The 23,916-nt window shown below is 35.2% G+C and overlaps 1 protein-coding gene across 1 annotated transcript in view; it reads left to right on the top strand.

Annotated features, from left to right (window-relative positions):
* Window positions 1–6,839: 6,839 nt before the first annotated feature.
* Window positions 6,840–23,916, top strand: part of LOC123655124 (A disintegrin and metalloproteinase with thrombospondin motifs 3-like) — an 86,840-nt gene continuing 69,763 nt past the window's right edge. Inside the window, 5 exon segments of the mRNA XM_045590959.1 lie at window positions 6,840–6,966; window positions 6,969–7,589; window positions 7,657–7,763; window positions 7,856–8,024; window positions 10,049–10,214. Coding sequence (XP_045446915.1) covers window positions 6,840–6,966; window positions 6,969–7,589; window positions 7,657–7,763; window positions 7,856–8,024; window positions 10,049–10,214 — 1,190 coding nt within the window.

A 23,916-nucleotide genomic window follows, 5' to 3' on the forward strand; every position in this document is an offset into this window, starting at 1 on the left:
GCAAGAAAGAATATAATAAAATAAAAGAGGACTTTAAAATTTTATCAAAAGTACTAAACGTATGACAGACAAGTTATCGATAAAAATACTTATTATTAGAGAATTAGATATTCGGACAGTTATCAACCGATAATAAGATATAATATAAGACCACTGGTGACATCATCTTGACACTTAGAACTCTTCTAAGAATCATAAACCATTTGTATCACTAATTAGTAATAGTAGTGATATACATACTCATTTTTTTGTATTATACGTACATCGGTGTTCTTGTGGGGTTTTTTATACATAATACCCAGTCTGGTGACGTAATAACTACAGCGTCGGGGGTCGTATATCGGTCATTCTCCAATTCGGCGTTCTTTGCCTAATTACCGTGACGTTTTTTATTTTTCACTGATTTGATTTAAACACATTAAAATATGAAACAAATCAAAAATACGAATTCAATAATTAATTTGGCATGTAACAGTTAATTGTGGTTTTCTAGATAATGAGACTTAAAAAATTTATGAATACGGTAATTATAAAATTTTTATATTTAATGTAACGGTAATTAGAAAATATGCTGTGTGGTTACGGCAATAAGAATATAGCCACTCCCTCTCTTCCCGTGAGTGTCTTAAGAGGCGACTAAGGGATTACACAGTTCCACTACCACCCTGGAACTTGAAAGTGCCGACCGATGGTGGGATAATCATCCAACTACTGCTTTTGAAATACACAGGCCGAAGACGGGCAGCAGCGTCTTAGGTGCAACAAAGCCAGCCCTGCGGTCTCCAACCCGCCTGCCCAGCGTGGTGACTATGGGCAAGACAAGACAAGACACATGAGTTCACGCCACGTTTTTCTTGAAATATATTCTCTCTTGCCAGGACAAATGCGACTGATCTCATCTTGCTCTACAAAAATTTGGGCGTCTTGTTTGGTTATCTCTACAGTAGTCCCTATATTATTATTATGTAAATACTTTGGTTCTATTTCTTTATCATGACTTTGTTTTGGTTTTGGATGTAGCGTGTTTTATATTTCAGTCTTAATGCTTGCTTCCTGTACTTTTCTTTTGCTCTTCTTAGGTCTATTGTTTTGTCTCAAATATGACATTTCTTTATTTGTTTTCTATACATGCCTTCTAAATAACAATAAGAGTGAGATTTTTTTACGTATCGGTTTCTCGACAGTTATCTTTGAAGATGGTGAAGTTGGTGTTGAACACAAGGAAGACGCTCGTTCGTTTATTTTCGGTCAAATGCTCATTATTAATTAATAATAAAATAACATACTTTCAGTAGAAGATGATGACAGAGCACTAGATGGACGCGACGTTGATGTGATTAAAGAAGGTTTAAAATTTGGTGTCTTTTTCAAGGGAACTAATTCTTTTTCAAAAGAACTCGACTGCAGAAAAATTTCGTCTTGCTGATTATCTTATTTTTTTGATTTGGGATTTTCGGGACAATTTTGTACTCTTTTAGTGTACTTTTTAGCGCAGCGAATATGATAAATCATTGAGATGTGTGTGACAGAGTTTCAAGAGGATCTGTTATATTGTTATCAAGCACCTCTATATCTAAGGTCCCTTCTTCCTCGATTGTTTTCAATTTTCCCTTTTCCTTTTGTCTTTCATAGTAAGTTCTGAAATTTTCTCTACTTCTTTTTTGAGTTTTATTCCGGCTTTTGGTGACATTTCGCAGATAGGCAGTATTTTTTTATTTTTTTTATTGTACCCTTCTTTCTCCTTTATTTTTTCTTTGATTGCTAATACAAAAAGGGGCATTTTTAATTCGTTCTCGGCGTTGTCGCGCGGCAAGCCTTCTATTTTCTTTAACTTCCTCTTTGGTCTTTTTGGGTTTTCCTATCCTATAAATTAAATAATTTGATGAATGGTCAGCATATAATATAGACATATTTACGGACAATGATAATAATAATCTACGAAAACCGCGGTAAACAAGTATTACTTTTTCATACAACGGTAATTATAAACATATGGTAATTGGTATACGGTAATTAGAAAACGATACATTTTCACAAAAATGTTTAAAACCGACGCAGTATACAAATTCTAGCTTATTACAACGTACGGAGGCCAAAGTACTGTCTCCATTTACATGATCAACTTGGGTCTATCTTAAAAATCTAGTATTAAAATAAGAACAACGGTAATTAGAAAAGTTTTTAACCAAGGCTACGGTAATTATATACTCACGTGCTTCATTGGTGGTACACTAACATGAGAGTCATACAACTGCTGATGGACCTCGGCACACACTGAGGAGACGCGATGCGTACGGTAGTGATGTGCCAAATACTTTTATTTAGGGATGTGCACTCGAGAACAGCAGATGTTACGGTAATTAGAAGTTTCGATTGGACATACGATTACTTCATAATAATTATTAGTAGACTGGTTCTATTGAGTTGATATTTTGTTATGCGATACACGCTGCTTAATATCGTTTAAAACGTTGAATGGATCAAAGTAAATCTATACGCTATAAAAATTACAAGCAAGTTTTAAGATTAAGTTGGTGTGCGGACACGTCACGGTAATTAGAGAACAGAGGTTTTTTGAACATAAGTTAAATTAATTTAGTCTTAATTACTTAAAACAGAAGCCAATATTTTTTTTACAGCTAGGTACGGATGCTATCTAAAATATTTAAAAAAGTGCATGATTGAATATGATGATATTACGGTTTAAACAAGCCCGGACACGAAAAATTTGCTAATCGGAGAATGGCCGATATCCGATTCCAATTTAGAGCGAATGTCATATTTATTGACAATTATTATTATTAATATCATTAATAATAGTAATCAGAGTGATTTTTACAAATATCTATTTATAAATAAAAGGGTGTTGCTAATCTTCGACGGTCTCCCACTCTAATTATAGATAGCCTCAGTAGAGAAAAAATCCGTATCAATGGAGCAGATTGGCGAATTAAGATTTAACCACATTCCTCATCTATTTTAGGCAAAAAATCTTTGCTCACAATTAAGATATTTAATTTTTGTTTCAAACAGAATCAAATTACAAAATAAAATTAGTAAAGATCGCTTTCCAGACAGTAAAACTAGGCTGAATTATTTCAGAAAGCTTATCAACTTAATTGCTAACCTACAACACCATTTTGTTTATATATAGTCTAGCAATACCTAAGCAATAGCAATAATAATAACCTCATCGTAAAAAAAAAAAATTGTCTGCAAACATAATAAAATAATATTCTTGTTATGACGTCAAGTTCATGACGGAACCAATGTGATGAGTGAATTATTTAAATGATTACTGCGAGTGAGTGATTTGAATGATTTACTTCCTGTAATCATATTTATATGGGTACGTATTTCAATTTTATTTTATTAAATGAAACTCCGTTGTGATCGTTTTATATTTGCATTATTCGTTCAAAGCTTATTTGAATGCGGTTGCGGGTTCGAACCCCGCACATGACAAACATTTGTATTGGCCATATAATGTTTGCTGTGGTCTGGGTGTTTGTGTAGTCCTTGTGGGTATCTCCACCGTGCCTCGGAGAGCACGTAAGTCGTCGGTCCCGGTTGTCATCATGTACACCTGATAGCGATCGTTACTTATAGTAGGGAATATATCCGTCAACCTGCATTGGAGCAGCCTGGTGGATTAAGTTCTGGTCCTTATCCTACATGGGGAAAGAGACTTATGCCCAGCAGTGGGATATAACAGGCTGAAGCACAAGCAAATGACATGTCAATGAAACTATAAATACCTTTTTTTTGTCATTATTACTATTATTTTTTCTTGCTTGTTTCTTTTTCTTTTATGTTACATGTATTGTTTCTGGTTGTACAATGAAGTATATTTGTATTGTATTGTAAATAACTGTATGAAGGAAATACTCACCTGATAAAAAACGCACACAAGTTTCAGTGAATAAGCGATTAAACTACTAGTAGAGCAAACCTGTTATGAATTCAATGATCTGCCTTTGTCGTATAAAGGTATAGTGAATTTGCTCCTGAACTCGCCGAAAGTCCATTCAAATGGTATGAGCTATTGCTCACATATACTTATGTCGAACTTAGCTTCTTTCACTAAAGGTGCACTAATATTCGTATTTCGCAAAAGTAGGCTTTATTGCAATGCAGCAAAGACAATGAGATATTCAACTGTGACAAAAATTCAGCTTCAGACGACGATGCAGCGAAACGAACATCAAATGTATAAATGTATTCCGATTTATTGTCGAAAGGACCTCATTATTTCACTTTAAGTGTCACATAATGCATAATACTTATTTAAAGATGAATATCAGTGGATATTTGATCACTCTTTTAAAAATATAATGATTTCTGTGAATTTTTTATCATCTCTGATTACACGTTATATTTGAACAACAGAACCGGTAATACGCTTTTCTTATTAGCCTGGTTGTTTATTTTAGGAAGTATTCAACGTTTTATCTTATCTCTACTTATGTTAAAATGTCAAAACCACTTTTTATACGCCTTTATCTCAGAAACTACTAGTCGTATTTGAGTATATTTTTAGAAATAGCGTTTTGACTAGCAAACGTTATAGGATGTAAAATTACGTTAAGATTAGAGAGGAGCGGTGTGGATAAGTACTGAAATTTAACACAGACAATACTCGCGGTACAACGATATCTGTACTATATATGTATCTAATATATAAAATTCTCGTGTCGCGGTGTTTGTAGTTAAACTCCTCCGAAACGGCTCGACCGATTCTCATGAAATTTTGTGTGCATATTGGGTAGGTCTGAGAATCGAACAACATCTATTTTTCATATCCCGAAGTTATAAGGGGGGGGGATTAAGGGGGTTAATAACACATATGGCAAAACAACATTTGTGGGGTCAGCTAGTATATATATATATATATATATATATACATATATATATATATTCGTCGTATTGGATTAGAGGCGTCTAAAATTAAACATTATTTAAAGAATACCAAATTAAGCTTTTACGAGTATATAGAGTACTTGATACGGTAAATCTTGTATACACAAATTTTTAACATCGGCATTTCTTCCTAAACTGAACAAATGATTATGGTCAGTTTAGGAAGAAGTGTATTAGTGTTTCCTACTTATTGTTTTTTACAGGTTATACTTTGAAGAGTATGGTTAGGATACTCATCGGATCATCATACGGCATCACAATATTGTGCCTCAACAACCTTTTTCTTAAAAATTGACGAGACACCGTAATCAGTAAATGAGATGCATGTATATATTATTTATAATAATAAATATATATATATATATATATATATACGGTCGAATTGAATAACCTCCTCATTTTTCGAAGTCGGTTAAAAAATGGCAAGGGTGAACTTATCTCTAATAGAGATCTCTTCCAGTCAACCCATGTAAATGAAAAATGGTGTTCATGCGGCACACAATAGTGAAGGTAAGATAATAAAAAAGGTAAGGATTTATTTAGTACATAAATATACAGTATTATATCTTTCGTAGTAAGTATCTTCATAACATAGTATTCTTATGACTAAGATCTAAATTCTTTACAGTATCGAATGTACTCTGCAGCTACACGATCTTGTGCAATTAGGAACTTGTAACGTGAAACACCGTACCTATTGTTTTATTTTTCTATGTAAATTCCTTGTTTAGTCAGCAATTATTGTAATGCTACGTACACATGACATTACAATATAAATAATAAAATAATAAATTTTTTACAATTTTACCTGATACAAAATGTATTTCTCTTTATTTCTAAATGGAAAATCATTTTATCTTACGAATAAATATTAATTTCATGTAATAATGATCTTCTGTAAGGTCGAGGTACTTCCCCATTCGGACTGCTAAAGATTTTGAGTGGGATATATGCTGCAGTGCCCTACCTGAATTAAGGATTATTTTTTATTTACATTATTTTATTATTATAGGTATTTACAAGCCTATATTGAATGTAACAAATATGTAAAAATGCTGGTTAGTACCTAGTCTTATAAAATTATACTTACATTTGTTACAATGGATGGCTATGGACATTTATCAAACAAGAAACAAATAGTGTCTGATTACTACATAATGTGAACTGGTATAAATAAATGCATATATTTTAAACACTAGTTTGTAAAAATCAGAATACAAAAATAAAAAGCGCAAGACAATACGGATAAATCCAAGAAAGAAGGCTAGGTTCCCAAATGCATCTAGCTTGTCGTACTCAGTCACCCGTTTGTTCCATATTGACTTGCACTCGCAAACCGTAAAATGCGGACTTGATTGCGAAGCGAGCTAAGAACCCGTATATATGAATATTCCGCAACATTCTCTAGGGGAATATAAGGAAAGCTGCAACATTCGCACAGTGAGTACTTGCCTTTAAGTGAGTAAACACGAGTATGGACTTACATTTCAATTAGCAATTTGCCTTCACTTACCATTACTTACAATATTCCGGTCAGTCACCTAACTTACACACAGAGGGCCTCCTTTAGTAACTCAATAATTTAAACTCGTCATACCTACTCGTAATGATTGAAGGGAAAATTGTAGAGATGGGATTCATTAAATTGATTGCCTTTGAAATTTTGTATCTTTTTTTACAAAGCACAATTGCTTAAAAGTATGATAATGATCAATCACTAAGAGCATACACTTTATACATAACAAAAAACAATAGCTACAAGAATAAGGAGATTTTAATGAATATGTAAAAATAAATACATTTATTCATTGATAAAACTCATCTCTTTTTCTGAATCAGAATGTTTATTATGCAAGTGGCATAGGCTCTTATTCAATTGAGGCCATAAATATGTAATTACGCATAGGTAAGACGCGATCATGGCAGGCGTCGCTCTTTGTTTACTAGTGACGCACGAGGCGGAGCTCAATGCAATCTATAAAGTGCGGAGTCGTTTACCTTCCGTGCGGCGAGACAGCCGCCATGTGCGTAGATGCGTGAGCGCAGCGAGGCATGCGCCGGCCGGCAGAGAGGCGGTGCCCGCGGCGGCGCGCGGACGATGGCGCGCTGGCTGTGGGCAGTGACGCTCCTCGCAGCTCTCGCGGCCGTCGACGCGTGGAGGCCGCCCTCGCAACCCGTCCTGATTCCCATCACACCCTCACGAATTCGGTCACCCCGCTACGCACGTGGTGCCACTCGACATTTACACATACTAGGGTGGCAACTCGCACTACAAGAGAATCACGCCATTCGTTCACCTTACTACAACGAGTGTCAATTTTACAAGGGTAGAGTGCTTTACGAAGAAGGATCTTCTGTGACCGTGACGGAATGTGAGGGGCAGCTGTACGGTTTGTTGCAAGTAGGAGGCGAGGAGTTCGTACTTCAACCGACAACACACGAACACGACGTACTGCAGCCGGACAGTGGCCATGTGTTGCGGCGTCGTGACGTGCTGCTGTCCGAGCAGCCAGCGGCTTACAACCTCACCGGCGACACGGTCACTGACCTTGACATTGACTTTGACGATCACGAGCCGATATCCGTAATGCACGTACATCCTCGACACAGTGACCATTCAGATGTTGATTATTTCCGGAATATAGTTCCAATTTCAAGACCTATTTCAGGTGTGTGTGAGTGTAGTGTTCGTTCGTATGAATGGTAACAGTTGCATTACTGTATTTATTGTTACAGGCGTCAAAGGATTATGGCTCGAATTAGCAATAGTCGCAGATCATACAATGCTAAAATTCCACGGCCGAGAAAGAGTGAAACATTATATCTTAGCTTTAATGAACATAGTAAGTAGAAACCACGAGATATGTAGGATACTTGTATTGCAATTACTTACAAGTGTACGATAATAACAGTCAATTTATGTAATACTTTAAAGGTCAGTGCCATCTTCAACGACCACTCCCTCGAATCAAACATGACGCTCGTTATCAACAAATTGTTTCTGTACGAGGAAAAGGACTTAGTAATAAAATATGGCAATGTTAAAAAATCACTTGAAGCTGTCAACAAATGGAATTATAGACACTTAATGAAGCTGCCTCCAGGTATGAACAGTTATCAATAATTTATTGTCATGTCTTGACTGTTGGTTCTGTACGTGTATATATATATATATATATATTGATAAGAAATAATTAATGATATATGGTAGTTCTGTTGTTTTAGGAAAAAAAAAACGAATTAATTTGTTTGTTGTTTGTGATATTATCTTGAAAGATTTATTATAGCTCTTTTAAGCGTTATTATAATCAGCTAATAGGACCTCACATTTCAAAAAAAAACTGTAATTCATTAAACCACTTGATCATTTAAAAAAGTTAAACTGATGACGCTTAACAAAATACAAAAAAGTCGATTTTGAAACAATATAAAATATCACAATGATTGATTTTAATTTAAAAAAATATTCCCTTCATCTGAAGAACAATGAAAAAAAAATTGGAATAAAAATAAAAATATTGTTAATGCAAATGAATAGCTTAAGGATTTTCCGAGATAACAAACGCTGAAAATATTGCACAATTTTACGCAACGCAGATAACTTAAAAATATATTATTAAAACAATGTTTTACATTCAGTTAAACAAATTGAATATAGTCGTTACTGCACGTTTAGTTTTACGAGTAAGTCCTAAAAATATAATTTTATATGTCCATAAACTGCTGTGCTTACGCTTATGTTCAGCGTTAGTTGATTTTAAATGAATCAGTATTTGTATTATTTTCGTCTTAGTATTAATTATTTTATTATTTCGACTATGGATTAATTTATTGATTCAGTCTGCAACGTCCCACTGCTGGACATAGACCTTTTTCTCCATGTGGATGGGTCGGAGCTTAATCTATCACGCTGCTCCACACCATTTTGTGTATGATATGAATAAAACTTCAATTCTGGTTTTCGATATATTATTTTATTATGAAACGATATTGCGTGTTTGGTAAATTATTTCGCTCTCCAAAAAATCTGGATAGAATTTTTTTATACCAGAGTGACAATATATATATATATATATATATATATATATATATATATATATATAGTAATGATATAAATGTAATTAAAGATAAATTTTACTACTACACCTATTAATCGGAAAGATTTGTACAATTATTAGATATGTAAACAAATTACTTTTACCTCAATTGGGATAAATTTAATGATGGCAGAAACATTACAAATTCATACGAAATCAGCTGTTTCTCGACATAATTATGCCTGACGGCTATATCATGCTACTCTCTGATAATGGTGTAGGTACACATAAATTATATGATATGCCTATCAAGCGTAGCGTGTCTACTAATAACAGACTGCATGGAAACTTAATTTACGCAAAAAGTTATCTGTAGAAAATTATGACTGACTTAAGACTGTTGCAAGACCTTCAACTCATACATATGTATATATATATAAAAGCGATGAAATACTTTTTTAAGTCGTTTCGCGTTTATTTTTAACTTTATTGTTAAAATATGTATGTCGATAAGAATTTTAAAAGCAAAAATATGTTACATAATATAGTTTTACTTCGACTCAACAAGTATTAACTTGATATATTTCCATTAGCCCTATATTAAGGTTCATAGTATAAGACTATTTAGCTAGCGGTTGTGGTTTGGTCTCTGCTCGTGAGGAATATGTGTACATACGACAAGTAGGTCATACGGATGTGTTCTCTATTCTAGTACCGGTCGTTTGATGTTAAATTATTAATAACAGTATAACAACCGCTCTGGTATAGTGGTGCGAGTAGTCACCTAAAACACTGACGGTTCGCGGGTTCGATACCTGCTCGGGATGGATATTTGTATTTGTATAAATATTCCTTTATGGTTTGGATGTCTGTCCTTGTGGGTCACCCCACCGTGCCTCGGATAGCAAGTTAAGCTTTTTGTCCTGGTTGTTATCATAAATAACTGATAGCAATTGTTACTTATAGTAGTGAACATATCCGCCAACCTGTAGTGGAGCAACGTGGTGGATTAAGCTCTAATCCTCCTACGTGGAGAAAGAGGCATATGACCAGCAGCGGGATGATATGAATGAATATATTTTTATGTCCAGATAGTACTGGATGGGACGCAACAGTGTGGTTAACTCGGGCGCAGCTCGGAGGACCTTCGGGATTTGCCCCCGTTGGAGGGGTCTGCACGAAGACGCGTTCTGCTGCCATCGACAGAGATGAAGGCTTAACCAGCGCCTTTGTTATAGCCCATGAATTGGGCCACCTGTGAGTATACCTTTTATTATATTAATTATCAAAATAATAATGACAGTAGTTAACTTGTAGTTAAGTATCTAAACATCCGCCCCTTGAACCAAACAATCTGTAACTATCTTAAAATTATATTTATTTATATATTTGTCGTACTACTTTATCGAAATAATAAAAATAAAACCATAACGTAAACGCAAATAACGTATTTTTTTCTTAAGTTCGTTAATCGGATCAAAATTATGATATAACAACACAAAGTAATATTGACGAATTAAGTCAAATTAATTAATAAGCCTTTGTTAATAATTATATAAATATATAATTATCTAATATATCGAAAGTACAAAGTTTGAAGTGAATTCCAGTTACTAGTAGAGTAGTAATGATAACGTTAACTTCATTATCATATTTTATTTGACGTCCACTACAATATAATAAATGAATGAATCTATATCTAATTGTATATGTTATATGTACTCTATGAATGAAGCAATAAAACCTTTAAATTTATTCAAGTGTAACACAAGAAAATAACACATAAGTCATATATGTACTTGGTTATGTTTAAAAGTGGTCGATTTTAGTGTCTAAATATAAAAACAACATCATTATACGACTAAAAATAGTATCGTTCCCTTTAAAACGGCAGTTACAGTCGAACACGTGGACGAGTAAATAAAATGTGCCCCTTTGAACGCTCAACTGCGATTGAAAAATACCACGTTTCGTAAACAATCTAATTTAAAGGAAAACCAATGAAGAAATACGTGCAAAATATAAAATACTGATAACAATTCAAATAATTCTCAATAACGGTATTGTGAAGTACAAGAATTCGTCAGTTTTTAATGAACAACCACTCCTATATAAATAGGTTTTATATAAAAGTATGAATGTTACTTTATCTAACATTTTTATGTATTTTTAATTTTAAGTGCTCTTGGACATGTTTAACAACTTATTTTTTTATTGATCTAAATTATCAAATTAAAAAGATAATAAAAGAAATATCGTTAGCGTAATAATTGCCTGATCCTTGTCCTGTTTATTGAAAGGGTAATAAAGTGTCTAAGCACGAGATTTATTTAAAGCAAATTGAATAATGAATGATTGAGTTATATCTAAAATGAACCAATAAAAATAAATATTTTGAAATAAACTAAACACAAACAAAGTTTTCGCCCTCGTAGTAATTAAAATATTGAGCGCTCTCGAACACGCAGTGAGGGATTTGTTCAAAGCAAAAAGTATTCTACTCTCAAAGCGCCACGTGCCAACTATTTTGAAACGAGACGCTTTAATCAGACCTTAACTGCTTTGTTTAGTTTCGAAATACGAAATTATTTGTAGGTCTAGTGATAGTTTTATATTCACAGTACTACTACATACCTTATTTTTATTTTATACAATACTAGCCGACCCAGCAAACGTTGTTTTGCCATATATGTTATTTACCCCGCTTAATCCCCTCCTTATAACTTAGCTGTATGAAAAATAGATATTGGCCGATTCTCAAACCTACCCGATATGCACGCAAAAATTCATAAAAATCAGTCCAGCCGTTTTAGAGGAGTATTCTAACTAACATTGTAACACGAGAATTTTATATACAAGATGTTTCACTGAATTTTTTCAATCACAATAAAATATAGCCTATGTCACTCCTAAATAGTGTAGCTTTCTGTTATTGAAAGAATTTTCGTGATCGGATGAGTATTTTCGAAGATTACCCGCTACAAACAAACAAAGTTAGAAACTTTACCTCTATATAATACTTTTTTTTTTTAATTTTAACATCCATGGGCTCTGAGTGCCCATGCCTTTTTTATTTACATTTTAATTTTCAAGCGTTGTGGCGTATTATTTTCAACATTGCATGCTTCAAATTACGAACTAAAGCTTATTTTCTCTAATTCGATGGTGAGTCCAAAACTGACCGTGAGAGATATATATACCTATATATACATATATATTTATTTAGGTTAATAATTAAGATAATTATTTATGACTATGGTTTTTTTTTTTATTATTCTACATGCTCCATTACTATTTTATAACACATTACATGCTTTATACTTTACATTGTGTGACTCTACATTGTTAATTTACCGTATTGTCGACGGCCACTCTCATTTTTCTAAAACAGCGCCCTACCTCCTCTATATAATACTAGCGACCCGCCCCGGCTTCGCACGGGTGCAATGCTGGTACTAAATATACGACAGAACGTCTTTATTTATAGTGTGAAGCTAGCTTATAGCATGGTTATTAACATAATAACAACACATTCAAATATGCGTCGTTAGATTACACGTTGTTACAGAATGCGTTGAAGAAATAAAGGTTCACTGCTCGTTCCCCGTAAGTGATAGCGTGATATTATGTAGCCTATATGTTAACCCGACTTCTTAACAATATTTGTGCCAAATTTGAAGTAAATCCATGCAGTACTTTTTGAGTTTATCCCGGACATACATACAGACAAACAGACAAAATTTTTAAAAACTATATTTTTGGCTTCGGTATCGATTGTACATTGTGATGTACACCAAATATTCTTTAAAAAAAATTTTAATGTACAGTTTTGACTTTCCTACCATTTTATCAAATGTATAGATTAGTATAGATGTCATAATAATATTTACCTGGTATTGTCGAACTGTTGAAGCTTGTATGTCGAACAAAATATACTTGTCTTTTAAAAGAAAATAGTTGCTACAGTTTTCTTTAATTCTATATTGATATTTTAAAACTTTATCATTGAATCTCCATCAGTTGTATCAACACTGATTAAAGCACGTAACCTTTCTTATTAAAATCGCCATGTTCTTACACAAGCCCCCCGGGTTCTTTGTTTCTGGGAAAATAAACCTTTGTCACCGAAAAGTAAGAATTTTCTCAAAGTTTATTTCTTTCCAAAGTTCGCTTTGTATCAGCCATCTTTTTTTAAAGTTCTAATAAATTCCACTCATAATAATGCAAAAAGTTAGAGAATTTACGTCAAAAAAGATATTAGGTTATAAAGATAAATGATTATATACGAGCAAAGAAGTTATGATGAGACAGTAAGCAAAACTAATTATATAGTATATATTCTATAATTAAGATGAAACTACGTCTGTCGTGAATTAGGTTGCGGCAAGTCAACCTGTATTTACATTTACTATAATTAAATAGAAACGCACTCTCACATGCAAAATATACCTCATAATATTACTGTAATTAATACAATGTTAGCTCGACTATGTTAAAATTTAATGAGATAGCGAATATGGGTATATATTTATTAATTCAAACTTGTATGTAAGTATATATAGTATGTATGTATGTATGTATGTATGTATGTACGTATATGTGTATGTATGTATGCAAGTTTGTATCTGTTTATGTATGTATATATTTTTGTATGGTATATATATGAATTATTTGCTCGTGTATATGATATAACGATTGCCACTAACGTTACCTTATATTTCCTCCCTTTTTTTTCTTCTTAATGTGAACAACGTCACAAACGTCTGCTCTTGTACGTCCTGAGGTTGGCTGGTAGAAATTGCTTTTAGCATTAAGCCCGCCTTTTGTACAATTCTTTAATGTATTTTACAATTAAGTATTAATAAACAAATAAATATATATAGATATTTAATAAAAATGTATCATTTAATTGGAATTTTGTGGGCCTTTGAGTATACCATTAGTTTTTTTCCTAATAAATGTTGACCTTGACGGTCGCGCTAAAATGTCGTATTATAGGTTATTCTAATTATGTAACGACTACTTTAACATGCTAATTATATTTTTATTCATTAAAATATCAAAATCTTATTATCATACAGAATTCTCTCTAGTAAAACTATGAACAAATAAACTTTAATTTTTCCTCCATTAATGTCAATTACATTTCTTCGACAGACTTAATTCATTTCTCGTTTTCTTTGTCAGAAAGATTGAAACTTTCATTTTGACTTGACATTTCTAAACGAGATACAAAAATGATTTTCCTAAATGCCTATTAGTTTAATTAGTCGTCGGATGTCATTAGAACAACGAGTGATAAAAATACTTTTTAATCAAAAATGTTATATAAAATATTTAATTAAAACTTCTACTCTGGCACTTTTAAATGTTAGTGAATCCTTATAAATACGTTTTCCAATTTATATTGTGCAAGTCGCTCTTTCAAATATTTTATACTCTTTCATAATTTGTGAACGATTTACGTTACGGCAATGGTATATAGATCTTACACATTTTACACCTACAGTTTTACGGTTTCATCCTTGTTTTGTTTAGACATAATAACAGATAGGTTATATATATATATATATATATATAAGCAAAATATAACTCACTGATTAGTTACGAAATCTCATAAACTATCACACCTACAAACTTGAAATTTGGCAGTTAGCTTCCTTATAGGGTGTAGACATTCGCTAAGAAAGGATTTTACGAAACTCCACCACTAAGATGATAAAACGGGGGTTGAAAGTTTGTATGTAAGTTTTATGTTTTTGAAGTAAGAGACTTGAAGTTTACAATGTGCTATGCTCTACGAAAATTTCCAATGAAAAATAATATCCGTCGACTTCATTGCTTCTAAAAATTAATCTAGATATTGATTTGTTTTATCTTTTTTTTTTCATTAGGTATTTAGCTTTTTCGCAAATATTTGAAAATAAGGTGCAAATAACTAACTCTATGCGTACGAAGTCGCGGGCAGTCGCTAATAACAGATAGGTTATAACATGATATTTTTAAGCCTAGCAGCTTCAGTTTTTCTATTTTGATGGTCAACTCAAATATTTACAGGCTTTACATTGCAAAAGTAATTTTTCAAATCGAAGTGCTAGATTCAAAGCTGATAGCACGTTCGATGGATTCGCGACGTCTGATTCAATATATCACAAAATGTAATAAAAATATTAAAAAAAAATATTGAAATTCTTTAAGACATTAAATATTTCATATTTTAAATTAAATAAATGTACGTAATGATCTAAAAAGTTAATCTGAGTTTATCCTGGTACGTTTTAACGCTGATACATTCTCGTAATATTGTCTATTTCTATACGATTGATTGGTCGCGCGCGCTATTAATATATATTCAGACGTAATTCACACGTAACCCATGCTATTTACATTTCGTACGCCACACTTTGTAACTTGAAATCTTGGTAACTATTTTGTCGTAAAACATAGAGATCGATCAAAAATAAAATAAACATATTATTAATATAAAGTTATGAATTGGATTTAAAAATAAAATATTGAATGCGATAAAAGTTCGTATTTAAATAAATTTATTTAATTGTGTCAATAATATTTAAAATTTATTATAAAACGATTTAAAAACTAACTATCATTCAAATTTACTTACTTAAATACACCTATTTTAATATAATATAATTGCAGTTTGATAATTGTGTTTGCAGGCAAACGAAAATAACCGACTTCAATTATATCGACAAGTAATATACAATGTAGGTAGACGAAAAAATAGTCAAGTAAATACTAGAATAGGATACTAGAAAGAAATTTAAATATGATAAACATCAGCTTTCGATTAAATTAAAAATCATCAAAATCGGTACACCCAGTAAAAAGTTATGCGGATTTTGAGTGTTTCCTTCGATTTCTCTGGGATCCCATCATCAGATCCTGGTTTCCTTATCAGGGTACGACACCAGGGATATCTGCTTTCCAACAAATAAGAATTATCAAAATCGGTTCATAAACGACGAAGTTATCCCCGAACATACATAAAATATATATACACGGTCGAATTGAGTAACCTCTTTTTTTGGAGTCGGTTAAAAAAGTACGAAATAAGTAGGTAAGCATAAAAAATCATGGAAACCAGCGGCGGAGTCAATTTTTACATACAGTAGTAAAAATTTTACAATTCCGTTTTATATTTTTAGTTTTACATTTCGAAATATTTTTTATACATTTTAGACGTAATGCCCTCGGGTTTTTATTTTTTATCTGTACTCGCTTAGTGACTTTTAGTCGTTAAAATAAATTGTTTTAATGTAAATTTTACTAAACATAGTCAGTTAAATATTTGTTTTTCTGTATATATTAGCGTTATTATAAACTGTCTTTCCGCCCGCTTTTTCGCTCATCTTGAATTTGGCTGTTTTATGTATATTTTCCTTTTTTTCTTTTTTTATATTATTAGCCTATATATCCTATGTCAGTTATAACGTAGATTCTACTTGTTAGCATGCAACCAAAAACCCAATCCTTTTCTCTTCATAATATTGGTGTAAAGACAAATTATCTAGTTTATTTTTAGCATTGTTTTTTTGACGACGCGTTAGCGCAAGTGCACTGGCTGTTGCGCTAGCGGTCGCCGGTTCGATTTCCGCTCAAGACAGACATATGTATCGACCATATAGCTGTTAGTCGTGGTCTGGGCGTTGTGTTTGTGTATTATATGTGTTTCCGGACCCCGGAGACACAGAAGAAAATCTTACTGGGGGATCCGTTGAGTGTGACGCGTTTATTATTTATTAATTATTATTCGGGTTTAATTCGCTAAAAAGATCTTTAAAGTTTTTTTTTTTCTTTATAATCTTTTATAATATCATAATCAAATATTATAAATACTTTCACGATCACTATAAACTCATTAAACAGCCACGACTATAGCGCCTGTAACGCTGCCGAAATATTGGAAGTTTCAAAATAACAATCGCCGTAAGTCCCGTAGAACAAAAAATAAAGATGCCAGGAAAGTTGAGTAAATACTATATATTGTAATGACACAGCTTTTTTTTTTTTACGCCAACAAGGTTACGAAATAGTCTAAAAATTATTATTTCGCATTCGCATCGCATTCAGCCTGTATCATCCCACTGCTTGGCTCCTCATTCTCCATATAGGAGAAGGATTTCAGCTTAATCCAGCACGCTGATCCACTGCGGATTGGCGGATGTGATCCCTAGTACGAGTAACGATGACTATTCGGTATTTATGGTAACAACTGGGACCGACTTCTTAACGTGCTCGCCGAGGCACGGTGGGGACACCTACAAGGACAGACACTCATAAGGACAGACATCTAAACCAGAAAGAAATATTTGCACAAATCAAATATCAATCCCGAGCAGGAATCGAATCTGCAAACCGTCGGTGTTTAAGGCGACTACTAGCACCACTGCGCCAAAGCGGTTGTAATTATTATTTACTTAGTTATGTTTTAAGTCACCTCACGTCAGTTATGTCAGTTAAAAGCCTTGATTACCTCTAAAGTTGTTGCCACGGTTAAAACAAACGAATAGTGTTGTTAGTATTTCCATTTACTACTATTCTCTTCGAACATTATAAATGTTAAGTACCTAATTTAGTCTGTTTGTTATGTTACGCTTTGACGGCCAAATCACTGACTAGTTTGAAATTAAATTTAATGGAATAATATGTAGCTTTGTGAAACAAAAAGACAACTTGTTGCGGCATTATATTCGTACGAAATATAAAGAGTCAAACTCCATACGGGATCAATAGTGGATGATAAATAGTACAGTAAGTATGCATAAAATATTTGTATATGAATATGATTGACATGCACCGTCGTCTGCTCCTAAGGTACCGAGACAAACTAATACCATAATAGTGTTCTAGGTAACACTAAGCTAAAATAGCTACATTTTTTGTAGGTAACAAATGTTTGTATATATAGCACATATATTAACAAGTATATAGGTATTATGTCCAGACTCGGAGCGGAATTCGAACCAACAACTATTGAATATATCATGCGGCAATGGACTAGTAGTAGTCACCTAAAAAAATGTTATGAACATAGTGATACACGGTGCAATGAAAACTATATTTATTTTCGTCGTTTAAAAGCAAAAGTACTTGTTATTTTTACGAGCAATATCGCGGTTGAGAAATTTTTCATTGACCGTAAAAGTCGTATTTGTCGATGAAATGTACGTGTTAAATAGACTCATAAACTGTGTCGAATAACTTTTGGTTTTACAGTACTGAAGTTTCGGCAGGTAAAATTTAGCTTAAATTTCTTTATTTGATTTTATTTTATGTTAAAAGTCGTGAATTTAAACAAAGTGATACTGCAAGACAAATTATTGTTTGCACTGTTCGTTACAATCAACGTAAATGAAGATAGAATATAAAATTATCATACATATCATATCATATACATATCATATATCATACATATTTTACGCTAAGGTTAAGATGTTTGCCTCCCTTTTTAAAAATACCTCACAATTACTCCACATAAATTATATATCATTTTAAAGATATTTGCTAGCTCTACCGTTATCAACAACTAAACAATTTATTATTGCTTTTGATTCCGTAAATCAATTAATTATTAAAATTATGTATATAACGGCTTTAATTTTGAAATAACGTCAACATGATTGACGGTCGGTAATTATTTTGTTAAATTTCAAATCAATTCACGTATTTTAAATACTTTTTTGTAATTTTGTAAAGTGATAATTATTACCTATACTTATTTAGTGCGAATTATTCGCACGGATATCATCATAAGGCCTGTAACATCTTGACAGATGATTTAATCAGTGTCTGTGTTATTTATTCGACAACGCCGTTCGTGGCTGAATAAGCCAATCCGTGAACGACACATTCGTCCACACTTTGGACACATATATTGGGGATTCATCGGTGGAGGAGCCCCCTCGCGATTGTGTCTCTTGGCACGCTTTTGAGCCAGGTCTTCGAACCAGGTGCTATCGTGGGTTTTGCAACCCGTGAAGATGGTCTTCCGTCACTCATTGCGGTTCGATGCTAGATCTTCCCAAGAGTTGCGATCAATGTTAAATGCAACCATGTCACGTTTAGCGCAATCCCTGAAACGCAGCATAGGTCGCCTCACGTTACGCTTTGCAAACGCAATTTGGCCCAATAAGGTTTGTCTGGGCAAACGCGCACTGCTCATTCGTTGTACATGTCCCAGCCATCTCAGGCGTTTCTGTTTGAGGAGAGCGACAACACTAGGAAGCTGTGCAATCCCCAACACTCTCTCATTTGTTACTCTGTCCTTCCACGTGATGTTAAGTATGCTACGAAGACAGCGCATGTGGAAAGTGTTAAGTCTTCGCTCTTGTTTGGCGTACGACGTCCAGGTTTCGGCTCCGTACAAGAGTATGCTTAATATGCAAGTTTGATAGACTATCATCTTAGTCTTTGCGGTAAGGTGTTTGTTATTCCATACTCTTGTGCGCAGCCTGCCGAACGTCGTGGCCGCTTTGCCGATGCGGATATCAATCTCTCCGTCAACGGAAAGATTGTTCGACACAGTTGACCCCAAGTAACAGAACTTGTCGACTACTTTCAAGGGTTCGCCTTCCAGCAAGATAGAAGGCTGGTAGGTGTAGCCCTGCGCTAGAATTACGGTCTTCGTTGCATTTATGGACATGGAGAACAGCGAACATGCGTATGCAAACTTGTCCAACAAAGTCTGAAGCTCCCCGGGAGTTTTCGCCACGAAGGCTGCGTCGTCGGCATAGAGCAGACTATCGATATATAAATCCTCTCATTTACGGGAAGATTTCAACTGGGCGGTACCAAACAATTTCCCATCCGCTCTTGTGTGTAGGTGAACTCCCTGTTGTGCATCACCGAAGGCAACTTTCAGCAGCAAGGAGAAAAATATGCCGAACAAAGTGGGTGCCAACACACAGCCCTGGCGAACCCCTCTTCGCATGTCGAAAGCGTCGGACATTTGGCCATCAAAGATAACGGTACCCTTCGTGTCATCGTGAAGAGATTTCACCAGCTTTAGCAGTTTTGGGGGACATCCTATTTTCTCAAGCGCGATGTATAGCCCCTCCCTACTCACCGTATCGAAAGCTTTGTTTAAATCAACAAATGCGATCAGCAGGGGCGTGTTCTGCTCTCGGCACTTCTCTTGAAGTTGCCGAAGGGTAAAAATCATGTCCGTGGTTGACCGTTCAGAGCGAAAGCCACACTGGGCCTCAGGGTATACCCGTTCAGCAAGACTTTGCAGTTTAGTCAACATGACCCTTGCAAATAGTTTGCCAACGATGCTAAGAAGAGATATGCCGCGGTAAGAGTTACAATCGCCGCGGTCACCTTTCCCCTTATACAATGTAACAATATTTGCATCTCGCATATCCTGAGAAAATCGCCCCTCCTCCCAGCATTTGCCCAGAAAGTTATGCAGAAGTGGTAACACACATTTGAGTTTTAGGAGTTCTGTGAGGATACCATCTACCCCGGGACTCTTGTTGCATTTGAGCTGCAGAACGGCCGCATGAAGGTCTCCAATGGTAGGCAGGCTATCGAGCTCAGCCATAACCGGTAATGTCAGAATAATTTCCCTTGCTACGTGGCTGATCTCGGCTGGTTGAGAATAAAGCTCTGTGTAGTGTTCTGCCCACCTTTCCAGCAGACGACTACTGTCGGTTATAATAGAGCCGTCGATCTCTTTCAAAGGAGCCGTTTTCTTTTGTACAGGGCCGATAGCCATTCTAATCCCCGCGTAAACACCGCGAAAGTTTCCTGCATCCGCACAGTCCTGGATGTTTCTTCACAGGTCCATCCAATACGCGTTGGCAAATTGACGGCAAGTTCGCTGGAGGGAAGATTTTGCAGTGCAGAGTTCAGCGCGTGTGACTTCACAGGGATCAAAATGGTAGTTGAGTGCAGCCTGTCGCTTGGAGTCAATTAAAGGCTGAAGCTGATCTAGGTTTTCGAAAAACCAGTCTGATGATTTCACCTTACAATATCCGAAAACTTTACCAGCAGTTTTGGTGAGCAGCTCCTTGATGGATTCCCATTCCACTTCTATAGGAGCATTCACATCCCAAGTAGCTGTCTGATGTCGCACGGTTGAACTAAAAGACTCCACTAACTCAGGATCCCTAGTTTTGGGAAGGTTTAAGGTCTTCCGTCCAGGGGTTTTGGAGGAATGAATCTTTTTTGGCGAAAGACGTATTTTGCTAGCCACTAGGGAGTGATCCGTGTCGCATTGCGCGCCGTGGAACGTTCTCGTATGGGCGACCCTCCCCAAATCCCCTCTTTTGGTTAAGACAAGGTCCAATTGATGCCAATGACCGGACCGGGGATGCCTCCAGGAGACCTTACGCATTAGTTTTCCTTTAAAATAAGTGTTTGTGACACACAGCTGGAATTTAGAGCAAAACTCTAGTAGACGTTGGCCATTTTCGTTTTGCTTACCCACGCCATGATAGCCAAGGCATTCGGGCCAGGTGGCGTTGTCCTGTCCCACACGTGCGTTAAAGTCACCCAGTATATACAATCGATCCCCGGGCGGTACATTGCGTGCAGCGTTGCACAGATCATCGTAGAAGACGTCTTTAGATTCCGCAGTCGAAGTTAGTGTAGGGGCGTAAGCGGAAATTAAAGTAACAAAGCCGCATTTAGTGTTAAGCCGTAAGACCATTATACGCTCCGTCAGACCCCGCGGTGTTTCTATGGCATTTAGTAAAGTATTGTGGACTGCAAAGCCCACGCCATGTTCACGGTGTTCGTTTGAGTCCTTGCCTTTCCAAAAGAAGGTGTAGTTTTGTTCTCGCAATGAGCCCTCATCCGGAAGCCTGGTTTCTTGTAGTGCAGCAATAGAAATGTTAAGGCGTGCAAGTTCCAGATCAATAACAGCTGTTTTGCGCAGTTGGAATGCGTAATCTGAAGTCTCCGAGCTGTCGGGGAGACCTGTCCTCATTGTACGGACATTCCAAGTACTGAAGCGCATGGAAATGGTTGCTTTGTTGGTTCCTTTTCGCTGTTTATTCGCGGGTGTAAAACAACACAGCACCGTTTGTCGGGTGAAACCCTATGTTCCCAACACCCCAGGGGAACATACGATGCCGGGACGGACCAGTACCATATTGACTGGGGGCTGCCCAGTTTGAAGCGGGCGGTAACTGATCAGTGGATCTACGATGGACCCTCCCACTGTCAAGTGTGACCCCTGGCGCCTACACTTACGTCCATTTGTGCTGGCTTAGAACCGGTGACTGTCACTCCCCGTGTTGCTTTCCACGCCGCGGAACGACGTGGGTGAAGTTTCCTCTCCACAGACACTGCATCGCCTGGGACGCATATAGATAACGCAGGGTTGCCCAAGACCTGTGTCATCCTCTCGACCTCTCCAGCTTGACTCGCAGGAATGGCATGCCAATACGTGCAGAGCCACCGAATCGGTTGCAGGCTACTGCCGTTTTTCGGATTGCATCCTACTCACGCCTAACAGAGTAGCCAGTTCCGGGTTTAAATTCGGAGTTTCCTTCTCCTAGGAAGGTTGCAAACCAATGCTAAAAAAACCATAAGGGGAAAGGAGAAAAGATGTGGGAAGAAAAGGTAACAGGAGATTGTGGAATCGGGAAAGATGAGAGAAAGGAAGGGATACTATTGCTTTACAAGGTTGGGAATCCGCAATAGTAGCTCGGGAAGCCGGGGTCGCATACCCGTGTATCCTTTTAAGCAATCACTGGACAAGTGATTGTAAAAAATACCCCTGACTGAACGGACCGCACGGATATAGCTAGTTACTATATACTACAATAAATAAATTAATCGGCAGTTTATAGGACATTTCTATCTTATAAAAACATCCTACAAATCCTTTTTTTTACTTTATACACATACGAGTATATAATGCTTAAAACAAATAAATCGTGTGAAAATAATGACACTATCTTACTTTCAGTATGTACATTTTTAATGGTCCACATAAAGCTATTTCCTCTGTGAATGAATTAACAAGATACAAGTACATTAAAGGCACATCACGATCCATTACCCTTTGTGTGGTTCATTTGAGATCATTCTCTTCGAAAAGGGCAAAAATGTCGTGTTAATTACGCTACCTCTAGAAGGTTAAGAAAAAATTTAGGGGTTTATGTACCATACAAAAAAATACTGTTGTAACCAAAATTTTAACAAATCTTTAAAGCAAAGAAGGTTCCTCGAATTCTATTTTTTTTAACCACATAGACACATATATGACATCATCAGAAATGTTTAAAAAAGGTATTTGTAACAAAGAAAATTTGTAAAAAAAAATCCACACTAAGTGTACAAAAACGGAGAAATATTGAACTTCGAATTGTTTTTATTAGACATTTTTTTATTTAATTTGTTTCAAGAAGTTTCATTCATCAATTTTTAAACTTATTTATTTTAAAGCATTTTCATAAACGGACTTGTTAAAATTGGACCATTAAAAGATTCATCGCAAATTACTCATGTGGAATTTAATTATAACACGAAATATGTATATATTTATAAATATTAGTATGTACTATTAATATTAATGATAGTAATCAATTTTATAGTCTATTTTGCAATTTAAATCAGGTTAATACGCATGTATATTTGTTTGTATAGACTATGGCTTTAAATTCCGGTAAATGCGATGATATACTTACTGTTTATTACTATTCGAAACTTTGTGTTTATTTTATAGCAGATTTCGTTAAAATATAATTATATGTTCATGTTTTTTTATATATATATTACTAGATCGGCAAAAAAGCGTACGGCACACTTGATGGTAAGTGGTTGCCGTAGCTTATAGACGTCTGTAACACCAGAAGCATTACAAGCGCGTTGCCGACCCTATCCCCAATCCCCCCAGGAGCTCTGATCCCCCTGCTCACCAACAGGAATACAACGCTGCTTGAAAACAGTATTATTTAGCTGTGATCTTCTGTAAGGAAATTTC

Source organism: Melitaea cinxia, chromosome 7, assembly GCF_905220565.1.
Source record: "Melitaea cinxia chromosome 7, ilMelCinx1.1, whole genome shotgun sequence".
Lineage (NCBI taxonomy): Eukaryota > Metazoa > Arthropoda > Insecta > Lepidoptera > Nymphalidae > Melitaea > Melitaea cinxia.